At 41.0% G+C, this 19333-nt stretch overlaps 1 protein-coding gene across 1 annotated transcript in view; it reads right to left on the bottom strand.

Annotated features, from left to right (window-relative positions):
• The window catches only part of GXYLT2 (glucoside xylosyltransferase 2), an 85387-nt gene that overhangs the window by 51322 nt on the left and 14732 nt on the right, over window positions 1-19333 (bottom strand). The window contains exons 2-3 of the mRNA XM_063115311.1: window positions 12846-13038; window positions 2014-2145 (exon numbers count right to left, since the gene is read on the bottom strand). Coding sequence (XP_062971381.1) covers window positions 2014-2145; window positions 12846-13038 — 325 coding nt within the window. The remainder of the gene's footprint in view (window positions 1-2013; window positions 2146-12845; window positions 13039-19333) is intronic.

Below are 19333 nucleotides of genomic sequence, written 5' to 3'. Positions count from 1 at the left end.
CCATGCTAGAAATCATTCAATGGCTTCCCAACGCCCTTAAGACAAAGACCAGACACTTCACCATGGCTTACAGAGCCTGCAAGCTCCAGCTCCCACTGATCTCTTCAATCCCATCTCCCTTATTTTCTGGTCCCTGTGACCTTCTTTTCTTTTCTCAGTGCCTCCATACATAGTATCCCATCTGTCTGGAGCCCTCCGCTCTCTCTCATTACACCCCAGGCCCTTGTCGTACAGTAACCTCTGCTCCTTCATTCATGCCTCAGCATAAATGCCACTGCCTCAAGAAAACCTTCTATGACACCTCCCAGACCAGACTGAAGCCCCATATTCCATACATCCATGAGACTGAGTTCTCCACCTCAGCACTGATTATAGTTCTAATTACTTGTTCAATGCTGTGCTAAACCCAGAAAACAGGACCATGGCTGTCTTCTTCACTGCCATATCACCGTCAGAAAGCCAGGGCCTAGCACTTCACGGGCTCTCAACAAATGTTTACTGAAGGCATGAATCCCTCACAAATATTAAGGATGCAATTCACAACTTGAAGCTGCCATGCCTGCTCAATAATATTCTGTTCTGATATATCTTAACTCGTTTTTCTATTTGGGATTTTAAAAAAGAAGACAATAACATGCAATTTAAAAATTCAAAACTAAAAAGCTGAATCAGAACTCTGGACCCTTTATGAAATATACCCTAGCATGGCTATATCTAGTAGTTGTTCTTGTTAAAGAGAAATAACAATAACCAAAGCTAACATTTTTTGAGCGCCAACTATGTGTCAAATCTACAGATGAAACTGAGGCTTAGAGAATGGGGGGATTTACTGAGGTGCACACAGCTTGTAAATAGTAGAGCAGTGGTCACAAAGTCACATAACACCAGACACAGCTTGTAAGTAGTAGAGCAGTGGTCACACAGTCACATAACACCAAACACAGGTTGTAAGTAGTAGAGCAGTGGTCACACAGTCACATAACACCAGACACAGCTTGTAAATAGTAGAGCAGTGGTCACAAAGTCACATAACACCAGACACAGCTTGTAAGTAGTAGAGCAGTGGTCACACAGTCACATAACACCAGACACAGCTTGTAAATTGTAGAGCAGTGGTCACACACTCACATAACACCAGACACAGCTTGTAAGTAGTAGAGCAGTGGTCACAAAGTCACATAACACCAGACATAGCTTGTACATAGTAGAGCAGTGGTCACACAGTCACATAACACCAGACACAGCTTGTAATAGTAGAGCAGTGGTCACAAAGTCACATAACACCAGACACAGCTTGTAAGTAGTAGAGCAGTGGTCACACAGTCACATAACACCAGACACAGCTTGTACATAGTAGAGCAGTGGTCACACAGTCACATAACACCAGACACAGCTTGTACATAGTAGAGCAGTGGTCACAAAGTCACATAACACCAGACATAGCTTGTAAATAGTAGAGCAGTGGTCACACAGTCACATAACACCAGACACAGGTTGTAAATAGTAGAGCAGTGGTCACACAGTCACATAACACCAGACACAGCTTGTAAATAGTAGAGCAGTGGTCACAAAGTCACATAACACCAGACACAGCTTGTACATAGTAGAGCAGTGGTCACACAGTCACATAACACCAGACACAGCTTGTACATAGTAGAGCAGTGGTCACACAGTCACATAACACCAGACACAGCTTGTAAATAGTAGAGCAGTGGTCACAAAGTCACATAACACCAGACATAGCTTGTAAATAGTAGAGCAGTGGTCACAAAGTCACATAACACCAGACATGCTTTGGATGTTCTCAGACCCGCAGTCTTTGGAGAAGACCACCTCTGGAATATAGAGACCCTCCCTCTACACACTGCAGACTAACAGCATCAACCCAGGATCCAAGAGAAACACATTTTCAGCTGTAAGTTAACATCTCTAAACACATCTCAGTTAATTTCACAATGTTTCCAAGACCAAGTCTCTCTCAAGCTACCCCTTATCAAAAACAGGTGTTCCTACCGGAAGAAAGAGTCTCTGGGCAGCACAGGGTTTGAATAATTTCTTCCATTCCTGAGGGTTTCCAACAGAAAATGTGATGGGATAGATTCTGTGCTCAAACTTCTTTGTGTATGATTCAGGCCACTGTCGTAACTGAAAAACATGAAAGGCAGGGAAGGGTGATTAGACTACAGGAAATATGGAAAACACCTGGAAAGCTTCTGGATGTTCTAATGGAAATTATTCAGGCAACTCACATAGAAAGTCCAATTTCATCACCACTGTTAATGTTCATGAAATGAAAGACCATTTTCTCCTATTGAAATTGCTAGGATTTAAAAAAATAACATTCACAGTTGGCAAGGATGTTGGAAAACCAGCACATAAACACTGCTGAGGGGAGTATAAATTTGAACAAACTCTCAGAAGGGCAATATGGAAATTGGTAACAACAAACCCCAAAAGATAGAGGTATAAGGACTTTCACCACGACCTAGTTCATAATAACAGAACTTGGGAACGATCTAAATGTCCAATTATAAGAAATTTGGAAAATTAATTATGATAGAACTATACAATGGAATAATGTGCAGTTAGAAAAAAGTACATCTACATGTACTGATATGGAAAAATGGTTATAATATATAGCTAGGTTTTAGAAAAAGCAAAATGCAAACAATATTTATAATATGGTTCTGTTTAATGGGAAAAAATATATGCATATACATTTTATATGTAAGAAAAATCTGGACAGTATGCACCTCATTATTAAAAGTGGGCACCTCTAGAGGTGGTGGTGGTGGTTTCATTTTCTAAGTTTATATTTCTGTGTTCTTAAGAACTTTTATAATGAGTATATACTACTTTCTTTGTGTATATTAATTTTAAATACACTTTATTTTTAGGGCAGTTTTATGTCTAAAAATTAAGGAGAAAGTAGAGAGGGTTCACAAATAGCCTCATTCCTCCCTTGGCCCAATATTTCTCCTATTATTAACATTTTGCATTACTGTGGTATGCTTGTTGCAAATGATGAACAAGTACATTCTAATTATTAACTGAAGTCCATACTTTATTAACAACTAAAGCCCATAGTTTACATTAGGGTTCACTTTTTTTTATACAAGTACATAGCCATGTACCCGCCATTATAGTATCATACAGAACGGTGTCAATACCCTAAAAATCCTCTCTGTTCTACCTATTCAGGCTTCCCACTCTCCTTCCCCCCAAACTCCAAGTAACCTTTTTACACTCTTTTAGTTTTACTTTTTCCAGAATGTCATACAGTTGGAATCATATAGTCTGTATCCTTTTAGACTGGCTTCTTTCAGTTAGCAATATGCATTTACAGTTCCTACATGTCTTTTTATAGCTTGATAGCTCATTTAGCTCTTAACATTGTGTTCCACTATATCGATATACCACAGTCTGTTTACCCATTCACCTACTGAAGGACGTCTTGATTGATTCCAGTTTGGGGAAATTGTGAATAAAGAAGCTATAAACATCTGTGTGCGGGCTTTTTTGTGGACAGAAGTTTTCAACTCATTTGGGTAAATACTTAGGAGTGCAATTGCTGGGTTGTGTGGTAAGTCTACATTCACCTTTCTAACTGCCAGACTGTCTTCCAAAGTGGCTGTACCATTTTGCATTCTCATCAACAAGGAATGGGAGTTCCTGTTGCTCCACATTGTCACCAGCATTTGGAGTTGTCAGTGTTCCAGACTTTAGCCATTTTTATAGGTGTGTAGTGGTATCTCATTGTTATCTTAAGTTGCAATTCCCTAAGGACACATGATATTGAGCATCATTTCATATACTTATTTGCCATTTCTATATCTTAATTTTCTCAGTCAATACCTTCCAACTGCCCTAATAACAGAATTAAGAATTCTGTTAACACAATTTAAGAATTTATCCTAAGGAGAAGTTCCAAAAGTGCAAACTTATTTATTACAAGGTTGTTTATTGGAGTACAGTTTGTAACTGAAAAACTAGAAACAATCCAAATTAGAGATTGGTTAAATAAGCTCTGGGGTATATCTACATCACAGAATACAATGCAGCCATTAGCAATAATGTTATAGAACTGGAGTCAGCAAATTATGGCAGGGCAAGAGCCAAATCTAGCCTGACACAAATAGCCAAGAATGACAACATTTTTAAACACATATTTCTGGCAAGAAGTTAGCTGTCATTATAACTGTTACTTCTGTTAAAAAAAAAATTAACTGGGAGGCCATTAGACTGAGTCAACTCCAGTGCCCTGAATTCCTACATAACTAAATTGAAACCCAAGTCAGTGTAAATGGTCATATTCTGAGCCAATCAGAAACTGACAACTAACCTCTAACTAGGGACTTTACACTACTAATGCTCAACCAATCAGAAACCACCAACCAACCTCTAACTAGAAGCTATTCACTGGAATGATACAAACAAGGCTACTGCTCCATGTTAACCAATCAATATTTTCTTTGTCTTGCTTCCACATTCAGGTTATAAAAGCCTTTCCCTTGAGCCTCTTCATTGGAGTCCCTGAAGCACTTGTGATTTGGAGCTGCCTGATTCTCGAATCACCAAATGCTCAAATAAACTCTTTAGTATTTTAATGTGTCTCAGTTTCTTTTAACACTTTTTTGAAATCACAGATTCTCTTCAACTTACAATAGGGTTACATTTCCATAAACCCATGTGAGCCAAAAATATCATAAGTTGAAAATGGATTTAATGCTGGCAACACAGCAGACAATCCGCAACTTAGTAATGCTTCAACTTAGGATTTTTTGACTTTAAGCTGGTGCAAAAGCAGTACACATTCAGTAGAAACCATAACTCCATCATAAGTTATAAGCAGCTCCTCAACTTATGAGTGGGTTATGTCTGGATAAACCCATAAAAAGTTGGAAAATTGTTAAGTCAAACCATCATAAATTAGGCACTATCTGTAATCTTTTATCTCTGGCTGCTTTTAAGATTTTCGTTTTATCTTTAGTGTTCTGTTTTTTACTATGCTGTATCCAGTTGCATATTTCTTTCCATTTATCCTGCTTAGGATTTACTTGTCATCCTGAATCTGTGACTGGTGTATTCCATCATTTCTGGATCATTCTCAGCCATTATATTTTTAAATATCTTCTCTTTTCTAGACTCTCCTCTCTCGAGAGAGGAGAATTCCTATTATTGATCCATTTCGCTTCTCATTCTATCCTTCATATCTTAATCTCTATTCGGTATTTTCCATCTCTTTATCTCCCCATGTGGCATCTTGTATAATATCTTCTAGTTCACTACTTCTTTCTTCAGCTCTGTCTTTTCTGCTGATTAGTACTTTTCACATGGGCCTTATAGCTGTTCTCACAGCCTGTTATCAAGACTCCCAGAGATGTCTGGGCTGTCTTACCCTTGTTCTGATTTAATCATGCAGCTCAAAGTTCAAGAAAGTACTTGGATCTCAACCTGAGGAGGCTGAGGGTGATAAAAGCCTACTCAGTTTTGGAGTATTCTGCACCATATATTGTTCCTGTATATTCTACTTCGTATATTGTGCACTATGGCATTCTGTAATCATATTGTATATTGCATACCGACAAGACTGTTGAGATGCCCCTTGCTTCAGATGAGGTGTTCCTTAGCACAATCCAAGCTAACCAACACGCAGAACTGCCCCAAATTCTAAATGTAACATTGGGCTTGGAGGGGAGCAGTTGAGATTTCAGAAGATCTGATGTCACTCTCTCATTTAGACTTAATCGTTTGCAACTGTGTGTCTACCTGTGAGGCCCTTTTTGGAAACAGAGAACTTAGACCTCCCTGTGTCAGGGCTGGGACTAGGGGAGGTAAGTAAGGTGCCTAAGGTGCCAAATTTAAGCCACCACTCAATTCCGGGTTCGTGCAAGTGCTGACCATAGGCAGCTTGCTTGCCTCACTTTAGCTCCAACCTTGCACTCTGCTATTGGATGACATTGCTGGTTTTTTAGCTGAATAACCTGATTGTGTTGACTTCCTTCTATATCCTACAGATAAGTGAACTTTGATTTATCTAGGTGGCATCTGTGTGTCTGGTCCCTCTGAAGGTTAATGAGAACCTCCTTCTAACCTTTGTCAATTTGGTGGCTGAATAATCTTTCACTAAGTTTTTCTATTTTATTGATTACAGTTCATTTCTAAAGTTTGTCCTTGTTCTTTTTTTTCCAAATTTGCCTACTCAGATTTTCTCTTTTATTTCTGTGTTTGATAAGCCCACAATCCGAGGTTTTTGTTGTTTCTGCTGACTCTCCTGGTACTTGTTTCCTTATGTGTCTGTTGACTTTTGGTTGTGAGCCTATCTATAAGAACTCCATCTGTAGAAATTCTTTGATGCCTGGGTTGACAGACCCTCCAAGGAGGATTTGTGTTTGCTTCTGGGGGCATGGAATGCCCAGAGGCACAGTAGATACCAGGATCTATTTTAATTACAATTCTCAGCTTGTATTTTTAAAAAAGGACCTCACAGATACTTTAGTTTCAGGAACTAAATCCACTTTAGAAATGACAATGGTCTCAGGTTCCCAAAAGAGAAAAGACTTAAAAAAAAAAAAACCTCATTCAGAGTCAAGACATTTTTTCCTTGTTTCCTGTGTGATGTTCTTTTTGTTTTGTTTTGTTTTGTTCTAACTTTGTACATCTTTTTCCTGAAAGTGTGGCCCTTCTTGGGTCCCAGCTTTATGAGGAGTGTTCTTCATTCACCCCGTCTGCTGAAGGCTTTGAGTCTAGTCCCCAGGACCCACGTAGTAACCAGTAAATCCCCGCTACAGATCCAGTGGTGTCCATGCTCACTTACCTACCAGTCTTGAGCTCCCACCTCATTCTTTACCTCACTAGACCACCTCTCCTTTCTTGCAAGTTCATTCATTCTTTTAAAGTTAAAAAAATATATATTTTTGAGCATTTACAGATAGTATAGAACAGAAGACTTTTAGGATCTTGAGTCCATTATATCACCTTCATAAGGGTTTGGCTGGCACACGGTAACAGACTAGATACAATGAAGCCATTAAAACTCAGTTGGGTCAGGTTAAACTAGGTTTTGATGCAGTAACAAATAACCCCCCAAATCTCAAGAGTTTATTTATTTTAAGAGTTTATTTTATTTTAAAAATACAACTTTATTTCTTGCTCCTGCACCCATTCAGATTGGTAAGGGACTCTGCTCCATGTTCTCATTTAGGGGCCAGGCTAGTGGAGGCTCCATCTTAACTCACACATCCATGAACACTGAAGCAGGAGAAGGAAATGTGGCAAAGCACACACTAGATTTTAAAAGCCTCCACCCAGAAGTGATACATTTTACATTAAAAGTCATGTACATCATTGTCACCCACATTTCACTGGCCAAAGCAAGTCACATGATCACACCCAACTTCAAAGGAGTCAGGGAGGGCTGAGCCCGTGGTGCACTCGGGAGAGTGCCGCGCTGGGAGCGCAGCGACGCTCCCGCCGCGGGTTCGGATCCTATATAGGGATGGCCGATGCACTCACTGGCTGAGTGCCGGTCACGAAAAAGCCAAAAAAAAAAAAAAAAACAAAGGAGTCAGGGAGATGCCAAATGACAGGGGTCTAAAAGGATGGAACATCCAATGAGGACCATGAAGGTAAGACAACGAGGGCCACACAACAAAGGTCGCACACTTACCTTTACCCAAGTCCTCCATATACTTCCCTCACAGGGGCTGTTCACCCTTAGCTTGCCTCCTCCAGTAATGAGAATCCCAATACCCTCCAAAAGTGCTCCTCACACAGAATTAAAACCAGCTTCCTGAGACTTCCCACCCATCACTCCTTGTTTTGCCCTGCAGAGCAACACAGAAGAAATCTAACTCCAATTTTATATGTCTTTTAACTATTGAAAAATCCCTCATCATTTCATTCTCTGGGTTATTTTTCCCTAGATCCTCAAAAAATACAAAACTAATAACAAAGAGACATGGCCCCTGTCCTCTAAAAAACACATGATACTATTTCAAAGCAGCCTTTTGGAGCTTTTCGTTTCTTTAAAAGAAACAATATCCCTCACCCTTTTCTGGTTACTTTGTTATTCGCAGGAGGCTAGGTTGCAAGCAATAAAACCAATTCAGGCTGTTTAAGGCAAAAAATAATTTTGGGTTTTTTTGTTGTCTTTTGGAGGCTGGCCAGTATGGGGATTAGAACCCGTGACCTTGGTGTTATAAGGCTGTGCTCCAACCAACTGAGCTAACTGGTCAGCACCCCCACCCCCACCCCAAATTTTAATGAAAGGATATGGGGTAGCTCAGAAGACCACTGGGGAGAACTGGAGAACCAAACTCAGGGACTATACCCTGACCCAGCTTGAGCCAGGGCCAGGTGGCGTGTGTGTCTTGTCTGTCTGTTAATCAGAACCTGCTACTAACCAATCTGGTAAGGAAACTCCAGCCACTGTCGCTACAAGTCTCACAGCCTGCCCCACCGACTCCAGGCACTGGAAGCTCCTGCTGACACTTCCTGCCACAGCAGTCCTCCCTCAGCCCCCCAGCACACACACACATGCACGCACAAGATGTTGCTGTCCACTGGCCCCACCTATCACCTGAAGGGACTGGCAGGCCTCCTTACTGCTGTGTCCCACGATTTCCTGATTCTGCATCTGTGGCAGGAGCACAGATTAGCCAAATCTAAATCACATGCCAGATCTCAAGCTGCCAGAAGAGGCTAAGAAATCAACCAGCTGCCATTTTCTGCTTGTCTGTTCGGAGATAACAAAAATAAATGAAATTTTAAAATACTATGTACAGTCAGCCCTCTGTATCCATGCTGTATCTGTGGGTTCCGCATCAAAGGATTCTACCAACCACAGGTTGAAAATATTTGGGAAAAAAAATTGTGACTGTACTGAAGATGTACAGACTTTTTTTTCATGTCATTATTTTCTAAACAATACAGTATGACAATAATCTATATAGCATTTACATCATATTAGGTAATCTAGAAATGATTTAACGTATACAGGAGGATTTGCATAGGTTATATGCAAATACTACAACATCTTATATCAGGGACTTGAGCATCTGTGGATTTTGGTACCTATGGGAGGTCCTGGAGCCGATCCCCCATGGATACCAAAGGACGACTGTGAATATAGCGTAGATGTATACAAATACCACCAGGCATATTGTACTTATGCAACTTTCAGAAAAACTACTTAAATATAGAAGAATTCGCCCATACTGCAGCCTCCAAAGAAATCGTAATGGCAATTGGCATTTTGTTTTGTTTTCACCCTGAGGTAAAATATGTGGCCCTGAGCTTCCTGGGAAGTTATTACAAGAAACTCTGGATATGCCCACAATGCCTCAGTGTTAGAAATGACAGCCATGAGAAGGGGGACATGCCCTTCGCACCAGCATTTGCTTGTGCCTCGGCAGGAACCAAATGCCGCTGCTCTATTTCTTTTGTCCTGACAAAGTACCCAACATATAGGAGATGTTCCAAAGAATCTCTGTGGAATGAAAGAAGAAATATATGACCCGATTTGGCCTCACAATTACACTCCTCAATAAGCAGAGTAAGTATCATTTGCCCTGGGATACAGATGACAAAATTGAGGCAGAGAGAAGTTCTATGACCTACCTAAATCTAAACTAGTACCATAATCTCTGTATGGAAAAGAAAGGGGTGATACTACATGCCCTGCCTGGCTTTTAACACCCTGTTTTAATTTCCTTCGTTAGTTGAGCTTCACTGGTTTAACAAAGATGTGAGGAAATGAGCCTGCAGAAGGGTCAAGCAAGTCATCAGGGACATGCCACAGCTTCACAAATGTCTACGATAATTTTCCCATGCAATGTAGTTCCTAATTGATAATGCTCCAGTTACTATGGCTCATAACAAATTACCCCAAAACTTAGGAGTATAAAACAACCATTCATTATGCTCACAGATTCCACGGATCAAGAATTTGGACAAGGGGCAGTAGGAACAGTCTGACTGCTCCATGAAGTCTGGGGCCTCAGCTGGAAGCCTTAATGCTGGGGCTGCTCTGAAAGCTTATCCACTTACATGTCTGGTGGTTGAGGCTGGCTGTCAGCTGGCCACCCTCTCCGCATGGGCCTCTCAATGTGGTCTCTCTGTACAGGATAGTTTGGTTGTCCTCAAGCACAGTGACCAGGTTCCAGGACAGGCATCCCAACGAAAAACTAGCCAAAAGCTGTGTTCTTTTTATGACCTAGCCTCAGATGTCACATAGCATTACATTTGGCATACTATATTTTATATATACCTACATATTGCTTTAAAACAAATTACCCTAAAACCTAGTAGCTTAAGACCACACACATTTATTATCTCATATAGTTTCTTAGGGACCTGCAAGCTGGTTGTGGTGGCTCAGGGTCTCTCATGAGATTGGGGACTACAGTCATCTGAAGGCTTGATGGAGCTGCAGGGCCTGCCTCCAAGTTCACTCACATGACTGCTGGCAAGAGGCCTTCAGTCCTCACCATGCGGGTCTCACTGAAGGCTACTCTGACATGGCAGCTGGCTTCCCCCAGAGTGAGAAATGCAGGAGATAAATAAAGTGACCCAAGTTGGAAGGTAAAGTGCCTTGTATAACCTAATCTCAGAAGTGACATACCATGACTCTGCCCCATGCTATTGGTCACACAGACTGACTCTGGGACAGCATAGGATGGAAATACACAAGGGTGTGAGTAACAAGAGGCAGGACCACTGGGGCCTCTTTGGAAAGTACAATCTGCCACACAGACATAGTTACACATCTTCTTTCCCTTATCATTTTTAAGGCCAAATCTGTATTTTATTCTGCTCCATCTCTACACCCCAGCTTCTAGCATGCAGTAGGTACTCAATAAATACTTGTTAGATAGATATTGTGCAGAACATGACCAGTATTCACCCTTATCCAGTTTCCCTACATTCCTGCATACAGAGCACTTCTCAGTCCCCAGTGGTTGGATGGGCCTTTGACTGCTTCTGGCCAGTTAAATGTTTGTGGAAAAGACCTGTGTCGCTGTTGTGCTGAGGGAGTGAAAGGCACAGTCATGATTCTCCAATCTCTCTCTTTCCTGAATCGGCATCCCAGGAAGCATAGATGCCAAATGCTCCAGCAGGTGCAGCTATGCACACGAAGAGCCTCAGTCAGCTTGCACCCAAGATCTAAGAGGCTGCGTGGGACAAAGACTCTGTCCTCCATGGAAGACAAGTTGCAGGCATGCGGGAAATCTCCAAGCTTTTTAGGAGTTGTTACTGCAGCCTGACCTAACCTATCTTGATTACAGACATATCATCTCTTTTATCAATCCTGTTAGCTCCCAGTTGCAGATGGGGAAACGGAGGCTCAAAAAGGCCAAAAGACTTGTCCAAGATCATGCAGCAAGTAAATAGTGAACCTGAGTTTGAATTTGAGTCTTCTGTCTACTAGCTCAGGAGGCAGTATGGTAGAGTGGTTAATACCATGGAGGTTTGAGCTAGTAAACTTGACCTGACACCTGATGGGCAAATCACTAAAACTCTCTGAGCCTCAATTATCTCAGTCTGTAGAATGGGGACATGATGTTTACCTTCTTCAAAGGGTTGTTGTGAGGATTAAATGAGATGAAATCATAAATCACAAGCCCTTGACAAATGTTATATATTATTATCATTTCCCTTATACTACAGCTTCAAAGCAGCTAGTTATGAGTGTTTCAACCTTTTTCCTTCCCCCTTCCCCCAATTCAGATCTTTTACAAAGCATTTTCCAATAAGTTCTAAGACTATTTGCTCCCCTGGCTTCTCTTGGTGAAGATGTCAAGGTGATTTTCTTCCTTCAAAAACATAACACGTTTTCTAGCTTTATATTATTAACCTTTCTCTGCCCAACTTGCTTTTTTTGGTATTTCTCATTAGCATGGCTAGCCTGGTGACATGGTGTTGCACTTTTGACTCAAGCTGGCAGATACAAAACAAAGTAAGTTCTCTCTCTGCCAGCATTCAAGAACTTACAGCAAGAGAAAACTTTCAAGGAAAACAAAGCTTGGTCTGTAAAGGTCATGCATGTACCTACTCTAGTGGAAGAGGCCTTTCCAAAGCTCTTCTTTTATACTGGTAAAAACTCATTACTTGTTTGTCAGTATGAAAAGAGTCAAATGAACAGTGACCCAGCCACATAGTAAAATACTATGTAGTCACCAAAAAGGACGAAATAAGGATACAAATGTACTGACCATGAACAATGCAGATGACATGGTTTTAAGTGTAGAAAAGCAAGTTCCATAACATATAGAGTATATTCTTGATTTTGTTATAAAAAAAACACCCCAATAATTTGCATACATACATATGTATATAATTACACATATGCTTATCTACATATACAAATACAGACACATACACACACCTGCATATAAAAAAGAACATGTGGAAGAGCCACTCAAAATTGTTCACTGTGATTATTCCTTGTGTGGGACTGAACAGTAGTGAGGACTTCCATCTTTTCATCTATCACCTATATTGTTTGAATTTACTTCAATGAACATATATTACTTGTTACTTTAAAAACATAAACAGATAAAATAAGCTATTTCCCCCCAAATGAGAACAATGTTAATAACACCAGCAAGGATCGAGGCCTGTGTCAGGTGCTTTAAGTGTTACCATCTCATTAGTCCTCATATGTCTGTGAGGTATGTGTAATTACCCCTCTGTCACACCTGAGGAAAGTAAGGTTCAGAGTCAAGTGGTCAAAGTCACACAATTGAGCACGCAGCAAAATACATTAGTGAACAGGACAGGAAGTTCCTAAGATGTATCTGTCTGTATTCAGTAAATTCGTGCCACGATTTTCACAAATTCACCTGTTTATCAAACTCAGGCTTCAGAGAGTCTTCAGTGAAGATGTGAAATTGGATCTTCCTGTGGCTAAAGAGCACGGCTGATTTGAGCATGACCAGCGTCTCCTCCAGCCGATTGCCACAGGCCACCACAGCCAGGTGGATCCAGAGCTCAGGTGGCAGCATAGCTTGGAAACTCCTGGGTCCTCCGGGTCTCCTAGAAAGAAGAAATACAAGTTAAAGCTATTACTAAACTAAAAAAAAAAAAAAAAAACCCAGCTAGTGAACGGTTGGAACATTTTGAAACATGAACAGGCACAATCTGTTATATTTTATAAAGTGATAAGCATTTTGACAATTCTTCCTGCTTACAGAAAAATACCATTTATTCCCATATTTATCCTGGCAATAGCAGGATGAGTCACTGTTTGGACTGCTATAGGTGTCTGAGACTTTTTCTGCCAGCACTCAGCTGTCTGGTGCCTGCTGGCTGCCTACTGGCCCGTGTTTGGAAATAGGATTGCTAAACTTCAACAGCTGACACAAGGGCTGTGGCGCTCCCACTCGCACGGGCCGTGGAAATTAGATTTAAATGCAACTTGAACAAGAAAAGGGTGGGCTGTGGCTTTCCCACGTGAAATGAGCAACATGATATTCCCATCATCTGGATGTTTTTAGGTTGCGGTGGAATGCATGACCACTGGACCAAAGAAAAATTATGCAAGTCTGGGAGGTGAGCAAAGAAAACAACATGTGCACCCCTTTTACATCTCGGGAGAGTCTTGAAGAAACAGGTGTTAATCCCAACTGTCTCACCAAAGATTGGTGAGGTTGTGGGTGTGAAATTCAGCTTCCAGTGTGAAATTCATATTAATGAGAAGCAGGCAGGAGAGAGGGCAGGTTAAGCTGAAAATGACCAAGGTATCAAATACTGAGTCAACAGCTGAGAGGGGAATAGAGTCCAAGAGTCCAGAATCATCATCCAGCTATTTCCTAGTAATAAAGGATTTATTCCAGACAAGGAGAGGCAGCCAAGCCTCAAACACACCACTGAGAAACATTTGCAGGCAAGTTGGAAGAAGTTGGCCCAGAAAAGGTGCCCTGAGACAAATGAAACTAATTTACTTGCACAAAAGATTTGGAGACTGGGGGAACTTGGATGTCAAATGCTACCTTCCTTCCAAAACCTTCGAGTTCAATCAGCACACTGCTCCATTATTCACTCTCTGTTGAATAATGGCAGGCTCGTTCCAGATTTCCTTCACCAGGAGGAAAGTTGAAGATGCGGGTGGAGCACTTGGGGAAACTTTCCAATCTGATTACTTAAGAACATGCTTAGTAGAAGCACAGCCTCATGGCTCAGCTAAGTCCAGATGTGGAGAGTTATGTGGTTTCCACTTTACTTTCAGGGATCATAGGAAAAGACAGTAGAGATGTCCTAAGTATGTCAAAAACTGCCCACTTATCTTCATCCCCCTGCTGTTACCCAATGTGGTCACTACCTTCTCTCACCTTGATCACTGTGACAGCCCCCTAGGTGGTCCACCTCCCTCCAGTCTTACCTTTAACGCCCACCTTATGCTTTCCCCTTGTTGGTACAAGGGTGATGTTCTTCTAAAATGCAAATAGGATCATGTTACTTCCTGATAAAATCATGTAAGGGCTCCCTGCTGCCCTTAAGATCAAGTCCAAACTGCTGATTATGCCTCCTACATACATCACTTGCAAGTGCCTACAGCACCTCCAGCCTGAGGGTGGCTGCTCATAATCATGGTCATGGTCACACTTACATTCACATTCTGTTTCATTTCTACCCCACAAGACCATGCTGCGTTAGTTCCATGTCTTGGCATATACATTCTCTCTCTCTCTCCTCTCTCATTCTCTCTCAGAAATACTCTTCTCCACCCTCTCTTCTTGCTAACTCCAATACACTCATTAATCAACAAATCTTTACTGAGTACCTATATAGCACCAAGTCAGGAAAGGCCTCACTGAGAAGGTGAGATCTGCCAATGACTTGAAGGAGGTAAGGGAGTAAGCCAAGTGCATTGCTGGGGGAGGAGCATTCCAGGCAGAGGGGACAGACAGGGCAAAGGCATTAAATCGGGGGTGTGCCTGGAGAATTTGCAGACCCCTGCCTGCAGGACTCACATGCCTGTTCTTTTCCTTGGCTTCATGGGTGGGTTTTCATGCTCACTACTAAAGCCAACTCCCAATTAACATGTAAAAGGGTGGGAAGGATATGTTAAAGATAATGCTAAAATATCAGTCAGTTAAAAAAATCACAGTCAAGACACTAGACAAAATATGCTACAAAAGAAATTTAATGTGAACTCATTTGCTTAAAATTATGCCCAGTATTTAGGAACACAAGCGCTGTTCAAATGTACTAACAATAAATGCAATCACTTACATATCTTAAATAAGAATACCCTCCTCCTGCCCCAAACAGAACTCTACCTAATTTAGCTTGACCTATTGGGCTTCTGCACGAATAACAAGTTTTAACCTTAGTAATCAGGGAAATACAAATTCAAACAATAAAGGGGTTCAATTTTATTTTCAGATTGGCAAAAATGATAAAATAAAATAAAAGTTTGACCATACTGAGCTTCAGTGTGGATATGGGGCAGGGGACAGCCCAGACATTGCTGGAGACAGCTTAAGTTGGTCCTGACACTTTGGAGAGTCATTCGGCAACTTTTAGCAGAGTGAAGATGGACACACACCCTCCAGTTCTACTCCTACATACATAACCTGAAGAAACTCTTGCACATTTGCATAAGACCCAGGCAAGACTGCTCAGAGCAGCCCTGTTTATGATTATGAAACACTGGAAATAAACTTTGCTGTCCATGTAAAGGAGAATCAGGAATATATGTGATATGTTTAAATGGCAGGGTACCATGTAGCTATGAAAATGAATAAACCAGAATGGAACGTACCAACCTAAGGCCAAAGAGGAAAGAAAGCAGTCTGTAGAAGAACAGCAACAGAATGACATTTAGATGAAGCTTAAAAACAAGCAGAACAGCAATGTATGTTATTCACAGATACATGTACTAAGAATAAAATGCATGCAGGAGGATTAAAAACACCAAATACAGGGTTGCAGTTATTTCTGGGGATTAAAATGTTATTACTTAGTTGAGTGGTGGGCATACAGATATTCATTTTGTTATTATCTGTAGTTTTTGGGTCCCCAAACGATTTGACAAATACATTTCTTTTTAATTAAAAAGAGCTTGCACTCCCTGCAGCACAGCAGGCCACCTCTTCTTTTCTCTACAGGCTTCAGTGACTTGGACCTGCATGGTACAAAAAGCAGGGGCCGGGGACTGCAATCTTTCATGGTGTCTGGTGACAGGTACTAAAAAGAAAAATAAAAGCCTCTCTTGGTGCCAGTTCAAGTATCAGTGGTTGGGATTTAATGAGACCTTTGCTGGCCTCACGCTATTACTTCTCATACTACATTAAAAATCTCAGGCTTCAGGTACTAAGCGTTTGTGTTCTGTGGTCACAATGCCTAATAAAGTTTAATGGCACTCAAATGGTGTGCTTACCACCACCTCCTACAGATGGCACACTCAGCACCTCTCAAACGTCACCGAGACTCTGCCAGGATCCAAGGGAGTCCACTCTCGGAACCTTGAACTTCTCATCCCTTTTAATCACTGGGTTTGGGTGGGGAATGGGTTGTGGGGAATTCTAGCATCGCTTTGATGGTTAACCACGTTCTTATTTATAGTTTATAAAAGGGGACTGGAGTGGACATTTGCTATCCAGGATATTTGAAGACTTGTTAAGGTTGGAGCTGATGGCAACTGTCTTGGCCACCCCACTGGTAAAGCCTAAATGGGAATCAACATAAACAGTAGAATGCAGAGCCAAAGGATGGTGGGCCAGATCTCCAGGGACATTACCTGAATCCAGGTGCACCTGATCCTAACCTTGAACAGTTTAGTTATTAAGCCAATAAGTTCCATTTTGCTTAAGCCAGTTTGAAACAAACTTATAACTTAGCAACCAATAAATAAATAAATAAATAAATAAAATAAGTCCTAATGTAGGTCTTTAAAATGTCTCTATTCATCTTTGGCTCTTCCCACCTCTCTCATATTCACCTGATTCAGCATTTGAAACACCCATGGAATCCATTCCTTCTTTGTGGCTCACTGCTACAACCCTGGTCCAAATCCTCCCCTTTCTTCAAGTTTTGTAGCTGGAAGAGATGCCAGACACCATGTAGGGCAGAGGGTTCCCTACCTGGCCAGGGATTCTAATCACCTGCAGTGTTTGTTCATAGGCAGACTCCCACCGCACAGAGATTCCGATTCCATGGGCGTTGGGAGAGGCTCTGGAGTTTGCATATTAACCCACCTGCACTACACACCACAGCTCAGCAGAGTCAGGAACTCATGATCTGAGCTGACATCTTCCCTTCCCTCTCTCTCCCAATCTCTTTGCCCATGCCGCCAGAACACTCACTCTATCCTCAACCTTTGCTCAGAGTCTCTTGGCCTCTTGTCTTAATAAATACGTAGCTGCCTTGTGAGGACACCACCTCCCCAGCAGGCCTCCTGCCCCAGGGGCCTCAGGGCAGGGGACCGGACTGATGCCCACCTTGCTTCTCCCTGCCACACCCAGACGTGGAATACGTCTGGATAGTGAAGTCTGTACCATGAAGTCTTCCATCTTCTCCCTGTCCTTGTTAGTGGTCTCTAGCAACTTCTCACTTATTCCTCCTCTTCATTCACTGAAGAGTTCAGCTCCTGGCTCACACTATTCCTCTCCTCCCCGCCCTAATTCTGTCATCATTCTCAGGGACTTCAACCTCTACTTAGTTGATGCTTCCAGCTTCCTGACACTTCAGTTCTGAGACCTCCTTACCCACTACTGTTTTCTTCTTTCTACCTGAAACACCCAACGCTGTCTTCAGATCCTGAACCTTTACACAAATTGTCTTCCCAGCCTGGAATGTTCTTCCCTGGCTCTGTGCATGTCTACCTTCTTGTCGATGAGAAGGCAGAGAGGACTTCCCTGACCTTTTTATTGAAGAGGAGTCCTCACTTTTATTTTCTATCAATGGTTTTTGCTTATTTCCTTCTAAAAACTTACCTCAGCTGATGATTCTTTCATTGTCATTCATATCAAGTGTACAAAATTATGTATAATTGACGTAAGACCATGTAAATAAACAAAAATCTCTATCTTTAGGAAAAACATTGCAATAAAATACACAACGTACACTTTCAACTGGAAAATATAAAACATTATATATCAAAATATTAAAGTTGGTAAATGAAAAAAGATTCTTGCCCCATAAAACCTTGTTCAGCTGCACTAAGTGTACATATAATTTTAGATTCTACTTCTTTCACTTGATTCTTTTATTTTTCTAATTAATTTTTAAGTCTTAATAACCATTACTTTTACTGGCTATCTACTATTTGGTCCAACTAAAATACCATAACTTATAGTCATTTTCCTTTTGTTGGTTGTTTCTGATTGTTTTCAGTTGTTAAAAAAAAAAAATGTCATGCACTAAACATCCGTGGGTCAATAGATTTTTTTTCTTCTTTTGCATTATTTCCTTAGATTACATTGGCAGAAATGGAATTATTGGGTTAATATCTATTATCCTATCAAGAAAGTAGCAATTTTGATAGTTTCTCAAATTTACCCAAGAGTTCTCTAGGAAAATATCAGACCACAAGAAGAAAACAAATAACATGATAAACACTACCCTAGCCACCTCTGAATTACTGCACAATGTAACCATAATGCTGACTGCTGAAACAAGATGAAATGGGTTGCAGAAAGCACAGTGCATCTTAATTCCACGAGTTCCAAAGGGGTGATACATACATGGTAGTTAACATTTAGACACTACTTCAAATGACAGAGTGACACAGAAAGTTATTCCATTTTCAGTTCTTTTTCAACAATGTCAATAAGAAAGTCTCAGCTTAGTGCTAATATGTCTTGAACACCTTTCTAATATTGCCTAATCCTCCCTTTCAGTTGAAAAGCCAGCAGATTTCAGGTGCAGAACCTTCATAAGGCAAAAGTACTAAGCTAGAAATGAACAATATTGTTTACTTCTCTTACTGTTCGATTTGACAATTACCTTCTATTTATGTTATTGAAGACGATTTCTGGTAGTGTTATAAATTTTCTTTAAAAACTAAATGTACTTAGGTTGTGGGGAAACTAGAACCCTCAAACATTGCTGGTGGCATTATAAATTAGTACACCACACCACTTTGGAAAACAGTTTGGCAGTTTCTGCCGATGTTAAATATAGAAGGTGCCATATGACCCACTAATTCTACTCCTAGATATATACCTACAAGAATTAAAAAACAGGCTGGCTGGTTAGCTCAGCTGGTCAAAGGTTCAGATCCACATACTGGCCAGCTGCAAAACAACAACAAAAAACACACATATGTTGACACAAAAATGTGTATATGACAGCATTACTCACAATAGCCAAAAAGTCTAACCTA

This window comes from Cynocephalus volans, chromosome 11, assembly GCF_027409185.1.
Source record: "Cynocephalus volans isolate mCynVol1 chromosome 11, mCynVol1.pri, whole genome shotgun sequence".
NCBI lineage: Eukaryota > Metazoa > Chordata > Mammalia > Dermoptera > Cynocephalidae > Cynocephalus > Cynocephalus volans.
The sequence above is the reverse complement of the archived record's forward strand: the minus strand, read 5'-3'. Positions and strand labels throughout refer to the sequence as shown.